Raw genomic sequence first — 12464 nt, forward strand, 5'->3', positions numbered from 1 at the left:
TTGATCCTCGTGAAGTTTATAAAATACTAACTCTGTCATACTACGGACTATGAGTTTAATGTATCTTTTCGAGAAAATATTATCCTAATTGGGGACCTTAATTTGAGATAATAGAATCTTTTTTATAGTAAATACTTGTGATGCAGAGATATATGGGCGGTGCGAAGATTTTAAAAAAAAAAAAAAAAAAAAAAAAGAAACAGTGAGGGAGGTGACTAGTTTAATAATTTTCCAAAGTTTATTATTTTATTTAAAGTGTACTGAAAATAATAACTAGGAAAGCATGGAACATGATGCCAGATTATAAAGAAACAATAGTTGGGACATGGTTGCCTTACTTGTTTGGCAACTTGTTCACATGGACTTGGCGGTTCTTTCTGCTTATACTTATTTTATTTATTTTTGTTCCCAATATTTAATAGCTTATTACAAGTACAAGTCTTAATCTTGGAGTTCTTGAGATTTAGATTTGCCATTGGTGGTTGTAATTTCGTGCCTTACCACTCTTATTTAGGATATGATTCTAATCAAACGTAAATATATTTTTTGTTAATTAAACTATTTTACTGAAAAAATATTCGATTCTACGCTATGATTCTTCTTCGTTTATAAATTTTTTTATTCATCAACACATTATGATTTTCTATATAGCTGTTGCGATTTAAAAAGGAGAATATAATTAGAGAAATAAATTTGAGAAAACTCTATGAATTGTCAATTCAAATTGCGATCATGTGCCTACCTTATTATTATTATTCTCGTGAACAGATTTGGATCTCACCTCGACTCATGGAACAATCTTTGAGTCTTCCGAAAAATCTTGAGTTTCATGCTATTATATATTAGTTTGAAATATTTCAATATGTCTAACCACAATTCTATTTTTATACGACTTTTCAGAATTGAAATTCATCTACTTATATTATTATGCTATAACTGTGATGTAATATTTTCTTCCTTTGTTTAACGTCTTCTTTTATCATTACAAATATATTATATAAGTCAAATTAATATCTTAAACTCTATGTCTAGTTAAACAATGTCATATAAAATTAAACGAAAGAAGTATTAGATGATAGATATAACTAATTAAACAAGTAGTTGTCAAAAATTGGAAGAGATCCTAGATTGTCTCAACCCATATCAACATCTAAATGGACAACAACGAAAAGTCAAAATTAAGTGTCTTCGTTTGTTAAGATCCTAGATTTCCTTTGCCAGAAAAACGAAGAGGGCCTTCTAGTTTCTTTTGGACTTGCCTCTTCCCGAAAAAAACAGTGTATTATCATTTTAACCCATTGTCAGAAATTATTTATATTTGTAGTCGAGAAAGTGTATAAGTTTTGTATATAACATACAGAATGTATATATATACAAAAAATATATATTTTTTCGACTATTATTTTGAGAGCGGCTATACAGTGTCATTTTCTCAAAAAAATACAAGAAGAAAAAAAAATCAAGAAATCCATTAGAATATTACATGTCAATTTTTCATTTTCTTGATATGCATCAGAAATCAAGAATTTAAGCTTCTAAATTCTAATTAATACTCCCATGAAACAAAAACTAAAGCAATTCAAGTTAATAACATTACATATACTTTGATTAAAAGCTTCTCTACATCTCTTGTTTATCTCTCTTATTTTTGTTCAACTTTATTTTACAATATCTAAAATTCATTTTTCATCAATAATCTTCTAGTTGTTATACTAATTTTGTTAGCAGCAGAGCATCTTAGGAACACCACAGAAAGTTTAGTGCATATAATGAAGTAGCATCACAAGGCTAGCTATATAGTCTCTCTACTCTGTAGCTGGAGAAAAATTACTGAATCACACATTCTCATTTTAAGTCAATCGATTTTTAATACAGAGAATAATTCCACATAAAGATAAAGGTATTGTGTCCCTCATGTTCAAAATAGTACTTACCTCTTATACTGCACCATGCTAGTTCATCTTAACTCTATAGTATACATGTCCTCTAGACAGAAGAAAAGAAACTCAGCTTCAACAAATACAATGATCACAACTTCAACACGACAAATGAAAAGGCGTTGAAATCTTGGATCTAAGCTTTTTCTCTTCCGGTATGGGCAGCATTTTGGTTGCCAAACTGGTACAGTCTCTCTTGTTAAAAATAATTACTTAAATAGAAAGTGGTTTAATGCTTGGAGTACTGCTGGAGAACGTCAAAATAGTTGGGGAAGGTTTTGCGAGTACAACCGGGGTCCTTAATGGTGACTGGAACATCAGCACAAGCAGCAAGAGAGAAAGCCATGGCCATTCTGTGATCATCATATGTATCAATTTCCGTTACGTTTAACTTTTCTGGCGGGGTGATTATGCAGTAGTCTGACCCTTCTACAACTGTTGCACCCAACTGAAATTTCATCCAAAATGTCAAGAGTAAGAAAAACAAAATAATTGATGGAGTGAAATTTCAAAGAGAACTTCTTCAAGATTACACTAGGCTTGTTAGCTGCAAATGCCATGAAACCAGCTAAGAAGCTTACCTTCCGAAGTTCTGTACATATGGCAATCATCCGCTCAGTTTCCTTAACTCTCCAGCTAGCAACTGACCAGAGAAAAGAGGAGTATGTAAAAAGTATAGCACAATAAAGAAAGAAAGTGAGGAAAAGAATATCACAAAAATGCTCAGCTCAAATGAAAATCCGCAACATTTTAACCCATGCTTTATGACCCCACAATTCATTCCAACAAAATTCTTTATTCTCGTAAGGTCTTCAAACAGTTCAATATTTACTGTTGTTTCTGATTTCCCATATACATCAATGAGAAACTATATACACCTACTTCCCACTAGAAAGATATTGAGACTCGGCAAACACTACTCCTAATATGAAGAAACATGATACTCGATCGAGCCTAAAAGTTAAGGATACACTACTACATCTGATACCCACCCATACCCAGGTCCATGTAATATAGCACATTGCCGACTCAACAAGAACACTATCTGACAGTTCCGTGTTTCATGGAGGCATTTTAAATTTCAATTCAAGAAATTCAGCAACCTAAATTGAGCAAAATGGTTAATATTAAACGATGTTTTTCTTTTTTACTTTTCTCCTCAGCTTCCANAAGGACACAATTTACATCTTCTGCCCAGACATTTCGCATCTGCGGCACAATACTCTCTTCTGTGGTACCGCATTGGCGGTCATTCATCCGCTTCTGCGGAAATCACTTACAAGCCGCAAACCGCATCTGCGATCCATTTTCCGCATCTGCGACTCCGTAGATGCGGTCCTCTTAGCCGCTTATGCCGGTTCCTGCCCCTCAAGCCCTTTTCCGATTCTACGACCAAATCTCCGCTTATGCGGCGCCGCACCTGCGGTCCCCAATCCGCAGGTGCAAAAAATACCAGAAGCAGCAAATTCAGCAGCTGCAACAAAGTCCAAACTTCTCCGTTAACCATCCCAAATCACCCCGAAGCCCCAAGGACCTCAACCAAAGGCACAAACATATCGTAATACCTTATTCAAACTTGTTCCAATCTTCAAAACACTTCAAACAACATCAAATCATTCAAAACACGTTGGATTCAAGCCAAACTTTCTAAAATCTTCTGAATTCCGCTTTTGATCAAAAACCCAACCAAACCACGTCTAAATGACCTGAAATTTTGCACACACATCCCAAATGACGTAACAAAGTTACTGCAACTTCCGGAATTCCATTTCGACCCCTATAGTGACAGTTCCACCTGTGACAGCTGCACCCGCCAAAAAGTAGCTAGCACTTGAGGCATCTCCTTCAACATATGCTTTTCCAGGAGACCTATGATATTTGTGTAATTGTTAGTTTCATCGGTCCGTGGAACGTATTATCGACACAGAATGAAAACTGACTTACTTGTACTTCTGACCTCCTCGAACCAAGAATTTATCCCAGCTACTAGTGTGCTCCACAGAGACACCAAATCGCTCCATCAACTTCAGTGTCATTTCAACATAAGGTACAGAAATTAGTTTGTCAATTATTTCAATCTCCACATCTCCAAGAGCCAGAGGAGCAGCCATCAGCAAAGCAGTCAGGTATTGGCTGCTAATAGATCCAGAGAGTTTTACCTGGTAAATATAAAGGGAGTGTAACTTAGCAAGAACTAAGTAAGCTGGTAATATTATATCTGAGTAGTGAACCACAGACAAGATATGAATTATGATTCATCAATATGATGTTAAGAAACGATTGCAGAATCTATCTTTAATTTAGTAGCAGCAGCAAGGGATGTGAAAGAGATCAAATGGAGGGGGCAAGAGACTTTTGGAGGAAACAAAGCCAAAATAAAGGGGGACCACAAGTTACTTGAAAGTTTTTACACTCTGCCTTTCGCGTTTAGGACTTCTTGTTAAGTGGATAGAAACTGGAGTTGCCTTGTTTGTTATCAATACAAGCTTGATAACATGCTTGAATATAAAGAAATCTACACTATGGTGAGAGGGAGAGAGTACATGCTTGTTCCTAGACTTAAATGTTCAGTAGTTCTACAAAATAAAAACAAAACGAAAGAAAATGAAAACTCAGATGGAAAGAAAATGTATTTGTTAAGACACAATTAAATGAAATAGAAGTGTCCCCTCTCTTGTAGCTTAAGCTTTTCAGGTGAGGCTGTTCACATAATTCAATATTAGAATGAGGTTTTGGGTTCAAGTCTTACCGTCACTCATTCTGAAAAAAGTATTTCCCATGTGCTTGGCCAAGAAAAAAAATCAGGTTGTATGTGAGAAAGCAAGTTAAGACAATTAAATATTTAATAAATACAAGTGTCATCTCTCTATCACATTAAGTTTTTAGATGAGGCAATCCACATAATTTAAATTCAAATAAATAAATAGAAGTGTTCAAACAATATTAATTCGAATATTGAGCTTAAAGACTCCCCCCTATTTATTTCATGATAGTATACAGTATACTAATTAGATCTATTTTTGGTATAGGAACATCATAAAATTGAGATATGATACAATAGAAATAATAGAAGTCCCCGCAAGACAGACAGGGAAAACTGTATCTAAATACATCGGTAACTCATTGTATCCAACTGATGAGTCATGAGAGGCATCTTTCGGTATTTAACTTTCAAGCAAATATCATTGCTTTTACAAGTTAATTCATTATTTGAATAGTACCATTCCTACAGTTTAAGACAACAGGATATCATTTACTAACATTATACATGTGGACATAACAAAATTATCATCCTCACCTTCCCTCCAGGAAGACCTCCCTTGCTGACTATCCGAACTGGGGGACAATTTGTACCAAGGAAACAGTCAACCTCTGCGCCAAGCTGCTTGAGACCATCAACCAAATCACCAATCGGTCTCTCTCTCATCCTAGGAACTCCATCAAGTACATATCTGTAGAACATAAATTATTCACGGAGTTACTACTTGAGGTAACATTTTCTAGACCGAAAAAAGAAGCAAGTTCCACTAAGAAGTATTTGAAAGATGGTAAAACACATGACCTTTGAAGACCTAACTGACATCTATTAATCACCAAGCGGCAACCATTATCTCAACAAAAAACAGATTAAATTATCAATGTACATTTCAAAAACTTTTGCCACCAATACCTAAACACAATTCATGAAGACTATCAAAATGGCTTCAAAAGCAACAACCTCCGAAACAAAAAACACAAAGAAACAAAACCAAAGAAAAAAAAAGGAAAGCAAAGAGAGACAAAAACCAAAAGAAGTACGGAGAAGGAACGATTTGAATACCTAGAATGTCCACCAGCTACAGTAACTGCTGCCGTCAATGGCCGCATTGCTGTTCCTGCATTTCCAAGGAATAGTTGGATTTCTTCCTCAGACTTCTTGCCGACAGGAAACTGCCCACCACAACCTTCCACGATTGCTCGTTGGTTTTCATTGTCATCTTCTACATGAAGTCCAAGTGTTTTCAACGCGCCAAGCATGTAATGAATGTCATCACTACTCAGTAAATTGTCAACAACAGTCCTTCCCTGAAATTCAAGTGCCAGTGACATGTAATGGAAGCACAAGGTTGTAATTAATGTATATCAAGAATACGAAAGAATGAAAATGTCACACGACAATTAAAGAACAAAGAAACATGGATAAAATGATCATCTTATGCAGCTTAAAGAGGTTGACGGTTGTCTATTTGTTTATTATACTGTATCAGTTGTTCAGGTCACCTTCAGTTTGAAAAGAGAGTTCCCAGTTGATTAGGACAGCCTATACCAAGAGTAAAGCGTGCTTTCAACCAGGGGCGAAGCCACCTTTTACAAAGGGTGGTCCCTTCACCGAAATATTACGAAAAATTACACTGTGTATATAAGTAAATAGTGATTTTAGATGTATAAACTGTATATTGAACACCCTTTGTCCGGAATATTTTTTAGTTCTTTCAGGTCTGAACACCCTTGGAAACATTTCTGGCTTCGCCACTGCTTTCAACTCTTTGCTCCCTTTCACAATGAAAATGTTTATTACAGTATTTGATTACCAAAAGGTTTTCCTCAATTGTTTCCACCAAAATGGGCATTTTCCTTCTTAAATATCCCAACTCTTATCTAATGTTAAATGTTTCAATCACTGCTTAGACATTGTTGTCAACTTTTACTACCAAAAAATATCACCAAAACATTACTCCACGCGACCACGCCCTACCCTAAACCATATACAATTACCATAGTTCACCTATTTTTATACCAACCAAACACTAGATAATGATCAAGAAAGTAATTTCCTAAGAGAAACATTTCCTCCATAGAAAAAGCAGTCTTAATGTTTACCAGAATGCCAAATAAAAGACCAAACACACCATGAACACACTTGCATATTCAACTAACTATACCAAAGAGAAAAGACCAAATCTTCAAGTCAATTCAGTCCACAACCCATCAAAGATATCGCAATCCACAACGCAGCATCCACCAATCAAACTCAAAAACAAAAGAAATAAAAAAAGGTTGGCAACTTTACCTCAGAAAGGGCAGCAAGAAGGAGAATACGGTTGGAAAGGGATTTAGAACCAGGCAATTTAACAGTGCCTGATATATCTTTGATAGGTTGCAGCACAATCTCGGTGGGCTTCTGTGCAGTGGCTACTGATGCACAAATCCTAAAAGGTGACTTTGCCACCCTCAAAACTGAATCTTTCTTGGACACCCATAAAGATTTTGCTGAATTTTGGGTTATTTTCTTTGATCCAAAGAAGATAGAATGTGATAAAAGAGAACCCTTTTGGGTTTTAGGAGGATAGGAATTGAATTTAGGGGTCTGTATCCCTTGCCCCATGCTGCTAATCTGTGCCATTGCTGCAAACAATTCAACTCCTTTTGTGTTCTTAGAAACAAACTTTGGCTTGTTTTCTCAAAGTTAGAAATTTTCAACTACTATAAGAAAATGGTAGAGACGGTAGGTAGATAGAAGACTGCTGGGGTTGGGGGCCGGGTGCACGTTAGCCTTAAGCACATATAAGTCCTACCTCTAATCCAATGTCAGTGTCAAACTAGCTTTCACCAACCACCTTTTGTCTCTGAATTTTTTTAGCTTCAAGCCATCAAGGGTTGTTGAGGATTACTTTTGTTTTGAGGGGGTAGTTGTGAATTTGACATTTGCTCTTTTGGTCATCATATACTATTGACTTAATACACAAATCAGCACATTTATTTGAGTGATCTTGCAAAATTGGTCCCTTAACTTTTCAATTTCCTAACCAAGCATCTTTACCTTGTGGCACACCTTTTTTATCCTAATCCGATATTAGGTATTCACGTTGGGATCCGATTAATTTGAATTCGTGCTGAAAGTTTCATTTTGGAGTAAACTGTTTCCTAGCAATGATAGACTCAGAATCTGATACTTCTGATTAAGCATTGATGAGTACTTGTCGCCTCATTACAATCTCTGGTGATAGAATGAATATAAATATTTTAATAGTATATAGACCTCCTTTTTATGAAAATTTTAGTAAGAAATTTTATTTTCCATATGACGAATCAACTTATTCATTGTTGAAAATATTTTAAGAGTAGTCAATTTATGTTAATAAAAGTTTGGTTACTCAAATATTCGATAAGTAAGTAGTTCCTTTTCTGAGCTGTGTGTATTTTGTGGTAGGTGGTATTTCTTCTTTTTTCCTTTTTTTAAATCTTGTCTCAATTTGTAGGTGGGAGTCTTTATGTTTGTATGTTTGAACCCCAGAAAGCCACAAATGAGCAAACCAAGATGAATTACATTTTTACCTTTAGAAGCCAGTTGATTTTTTGTTTCCTGCTCCAGATCTGTGCTTAAGATTAATTGTTCTTCAACCAGTTGTAAAAAAAAATAGTACAAGCCATAGAGCCATTGCACATATAACCATAGGCGTGGCAAACGTGGCCCAAATTCATTTGACCCGCCCAATCCGCGTAGGTTTTAATTAGTTGGGCATGAGCTACTTTAATAATGAGCTATGTTTGGGTACAACTCAACTAAACCCATTTATTTTGGGATCTTTATACAAATCGCTCGTCATATTCATTGTTTACTTTTTCTAGTCATATACATAGGATATACATAGATTATACTAGCTCAAATCAGTTCATAATTTCTGCCCAAACTAACCAATGAATAGCAATTGCCCTTTAAATCTTCTAAGGTGTGTATATTTTCCTCGAAAATGAGTAATTTATCACTTATTTCCCCATGTTTAATTGATGAGTGAATTTTTTTTTTCTAGTATTTGGTTAGAGAGTCGAAAATATTTTTTAGGAAAATAATTTCTATGCTACTCTCCTCAACTCCCCTCCACCCAAATTTTCATGTTTCCTGTGCCGCTCTCCCCCCCCCCCCCCCCCCCCAAATACTCAATGTTTTCAGGACTCTATTTCCTTCCAGAATTCAATTATTCTTTTAAAAATTCACACAAATCCCAAAGAAACTAATTTACTTTTTCACGCAAGAACAACGTTAGAATTTGAGCCACTTAGAACATCACGCCACCATACGAACATGGTATATAGGATAAATATGAGGCCCATAACTGAAAAGAAAATACTCTTTTTGCTGTTGAAACAAAACAAAATGTAACGATCCGACTGATCGTTTTGGGAATCTGCACTTCACTCGGTATCTTGAGGGCTCAAGTATCTCTGCATGATGTATTATAACTTGCGTTCGGTGTTGGTTTTCAAGTTATCCGTAATCGATTTGGAAGAATGAACTTCAAGATTTAAGTTTTAAGTTGGAAGAATTGACCAAGTTTGACTTTTTAGCATTTGACCTCGGAATGGAGTTTCGTCAGTTCCGTTAGCTCCGTTGGGTGATTTTGGACTTAGGAGCGCATCCGGATTGTAATTTGGAGGTACGTAGTTGAATTAGTCTTGAAATGGCAAAAGTTGATTTTTGGGAAGTTTGACCGGAAGTGGACTTTTTGATATCAGGGTCGGATTTCGATTTCGGAAGTTGGAATAGGTCCGTAATGACAAATGTGACTTGCGTGCAAAATTTGAGCTCAATCGGAGATGATTTGATAGGTTTCGGCATCGGTTGTAGAAGTTGAAGTTTCAAAGTCATTGATTTTGACTTGAGGTGTGATTCGTCGTTTCGAGGTTGTGATGTGTGATTTGAAGCTTGGAGTAGGTTCTTTTTGTCATATAGAACTTGTCTGCAAAATTTGGCGCCATTCGGAGTTGATTTGATATGGTTGGACGCTCGGTTGCGATCAGAAGTTCTTGAAGTTTAGTTTTGATTTTCATGCGGTCTGGCGTCCGATTTGTGGTTTTAGAAGTTATTTTGATGATTTGAGCGCGCGAGCGAGTTCGTGTTGTGTTTTAGACTTGTGTGCATATTTGGTTTGGAGCCCCGAGGGCTCGGGTGAGTTTTTGATTGGTTTGAAATAATTTTTTCTTAATTGTTGGTTGCTGGTTCTGGTTTCTTCGCATTTGCGATGTCCTAGTTGCAAATGCGGCCATCGAATTTGCGAATAAGCCTCGCATTTGCGAAGTTGGGCTGCAGAAGAGGGATTCGCTTTTGCGAAGATTCTTCCGCTTTGCGAAGGACCGGTTATCGCAATTGCAACCAAACTGGTCGCATTTGCGAATGCAGCAGAAATTTTAAACCCGCGCATTTGCGATTGAATGTTTGATTGCGGGGTTCGCATTTGTGAACCCCATGTGCAAATGCGACATCTGCAGCCTATTAAGTATAGAGAATTCCAAGTTTTTGCTTCATTTTTCATATTTTTGGACCCTAACTTCGAGGTGAGGCGATTTTGAGAGGGGATTTTCATACCAAATCGTTGGGTAAGTATCTTTAATCAATTTCCAACTATATTTCATGATTTTAGACAAGATTTAACATCAAATCCATGAGAAATCTATGGAAAAATTTGGGGATTTTGTCAAAGTCTTGAAAAATGAAAATTTGGGATTTGAGAGTCGAATATGACTCGGATTTGAAAACAAAATACATAATTGGACTCGTGAGGCTATGGGTAGTCAAGACCTACCCTTGGACCCGATTTTTGACCGGGCGGGCCGGGTTTGACTTTTGTTGACTTTTAGGAAATCTAATAAAAATCACAGCTTTATTAATTGAAATTATTTTCTCTTCCATTGTGTGATGTATTCAAGTCGTTGATGGCTAGATTGAGCCGAGTGGGGGCAAATTTGTAAAGGAAAAATGGCTAGAGTGAGTGTTGAGTTAGCCGAATTGAGGTAAGTATTTTGCCTAACTTTGTTGAGAAAATTTTCCTCCTATTTGTCATTGTTTGCTACATGCGGGGCGATATATATATGAGGTGACGAGCGTATATGTATGTGTCGGGGTTAATCATGCTCGGTGTAGATTGTACTATAATTGTGTCTTATAAAATTACGTAACTTCCTTGCTTCATGCCTCACTTGAGTTATCGATATTAAGAACGTAGTATAAAATTTTAAAAATCAAGACTTAGCTTAATATAACTTGATCAAATTTGATAGAATTATGAGAATATATTGATGTGTCTAGTTTGGTCATCTCTATGCGTAATCACTACTACATTGCTACGGTCGACATTTTGAGATGTTGGATTCTATACTTGTGTTGCTGATAAATTGTGAGATTTGTGGAAGTACTTGAATTATACGGCCCTTGATGGCTTATTGAATCATTGTTGGCTTAGAAATTTCGTGATTGAGAATTTGTTGGAATATTCGTTTGAACACTCTACTCGATGGTATTTATACTTCCTGCCTTGTCATTTTATTGATATCATTTGCTTGGTAAGGAAGACTGTAAAGCACGAAGGGTGATGTCGTGTCATTCATATACATTATGATGTGAGGAAGAGTTGTAAAGTACGAAGGGTGATGTCGTGCCATTTTATATACATTATCATGTGAGAAAGAGTATAATGATTTCCAGAATGATATTTACGAAAAATAAAATAAAAATTATTATTATATATGTGAGAATATTTTATATATAGTTGTTTAAGATTGAGAATATTGCAAGGATTTTGGTCAATTTGGGCGGGTTGGGTTACAATCCATTATTTAGCTCTTCTTGACCCATCCAATCTTAACCCAAGTAAACTTTGGGCAGGGTTGGGCAATGATCCATTTAATGAGTCCACCCATCTTAACCAGGGGAATTTGGCATGGCATGATAACTAGGTCCAACAATTGGCAAAAAAAGCCTACGTTTTAGAATTTGGCATATGGTAGCCTAAGGCCTCATTTGTTTGCACTTAATGGAGGTCTGAATCTTAATCATCCAGATCTCAGACATTAAGTGCGTTTGTTTTTAAAGTCTGAATCTTAATTATTCAGATCTTAATCATTAAGTGTGTTTGTTTTTTTACTTCACAACCACTTAATGAGTCTGAATACGTCTGTATGATAAAGATCTATAACAGACACTTAATTTCATTAAGATGCTATCACATATTCATTATTAACCGCCGTCACCGCCTACCATTATCAACTACCACCATGCCACCACCACCACCATACTCAACCACCACCACCACCACGCCACCATCATCCTCAATCATAGCCACCACCATTATCGACCATCTTCACCTACCATCCTCACCACTTCGACCACCATCATTTTCGTCCACAATCAACACATATCCACCTCAACTACCACAACTAACCACCCTATCACCATCAACAACCACAGCCGGCACCGCCCATCATTATAACCTACCTCCACCTTCCTCAATCACAACCACCACCCGCCATTATTAACTATCACCACCCACCACCACCATCCTCAATCAGATTCGCCACCATTACCAATCACTACTAGCTACTAGCATGAACCACCATCATCACTCAAAACTACCACCAACCATCGCATTTAGTCGGCATTCACCCATTAGCCATCACCACCAACAACTATCATATTTTAAAAAATTATATATTTTATTGATAGAATATTAGATTAGTTAGTATTTCATTTGAATTTTATGTTTATTATTTTTC

General features: G+C 36.2%; 1 protein-coding gene across 1 annotated transcript; it reads right to left on the reverse strand.

Annotated features, from left to right (window-relative positions):
• LOC109236765 (3-phosphoshikimate 1-carboxyvinyltransferase 1, chloroplastic-like) lies at nucleotides 1818-7599 on the reverse strand. Its single transcript, XM_019402984.1, has 7 exons — nucleotides 6988-7599; nucleotides 5758-6002; nucleotides 5236-5389; nucleotides 3882-4096; nucleotides 3687-3806; nucleotides 2519-2666; nucleotides 1818-2385 (listed from the first exon to the last, which is right to left on the reverse strand). Exons 1-7 carry the CDS (start codon nucleotides 7318-7320, stop codon nucleotides 2167-2169), a joined length of 1434 nt encoding a protein of 477 aa, XP_019258529.1. The 5' UTR covers nucleotides 7321-7599; the 3' UTR covers nucleotides 1818-2166.

This window comes from Nicotiana attenuata, chromosome 1 (assembly GCF_001879085.1).
Source record: "Nicotiana attenuata strain UT chromosome 1, NIATTr2, whole genome shotgun sequence".
In the NCBI taxonomy this organism is placed as follows: Eukaryota; Viridiplantae; Streptophyta; class Magnoliopsida; order Solanales; family Solanaceae; genus Nicotiana; species Nicotiana attenuata.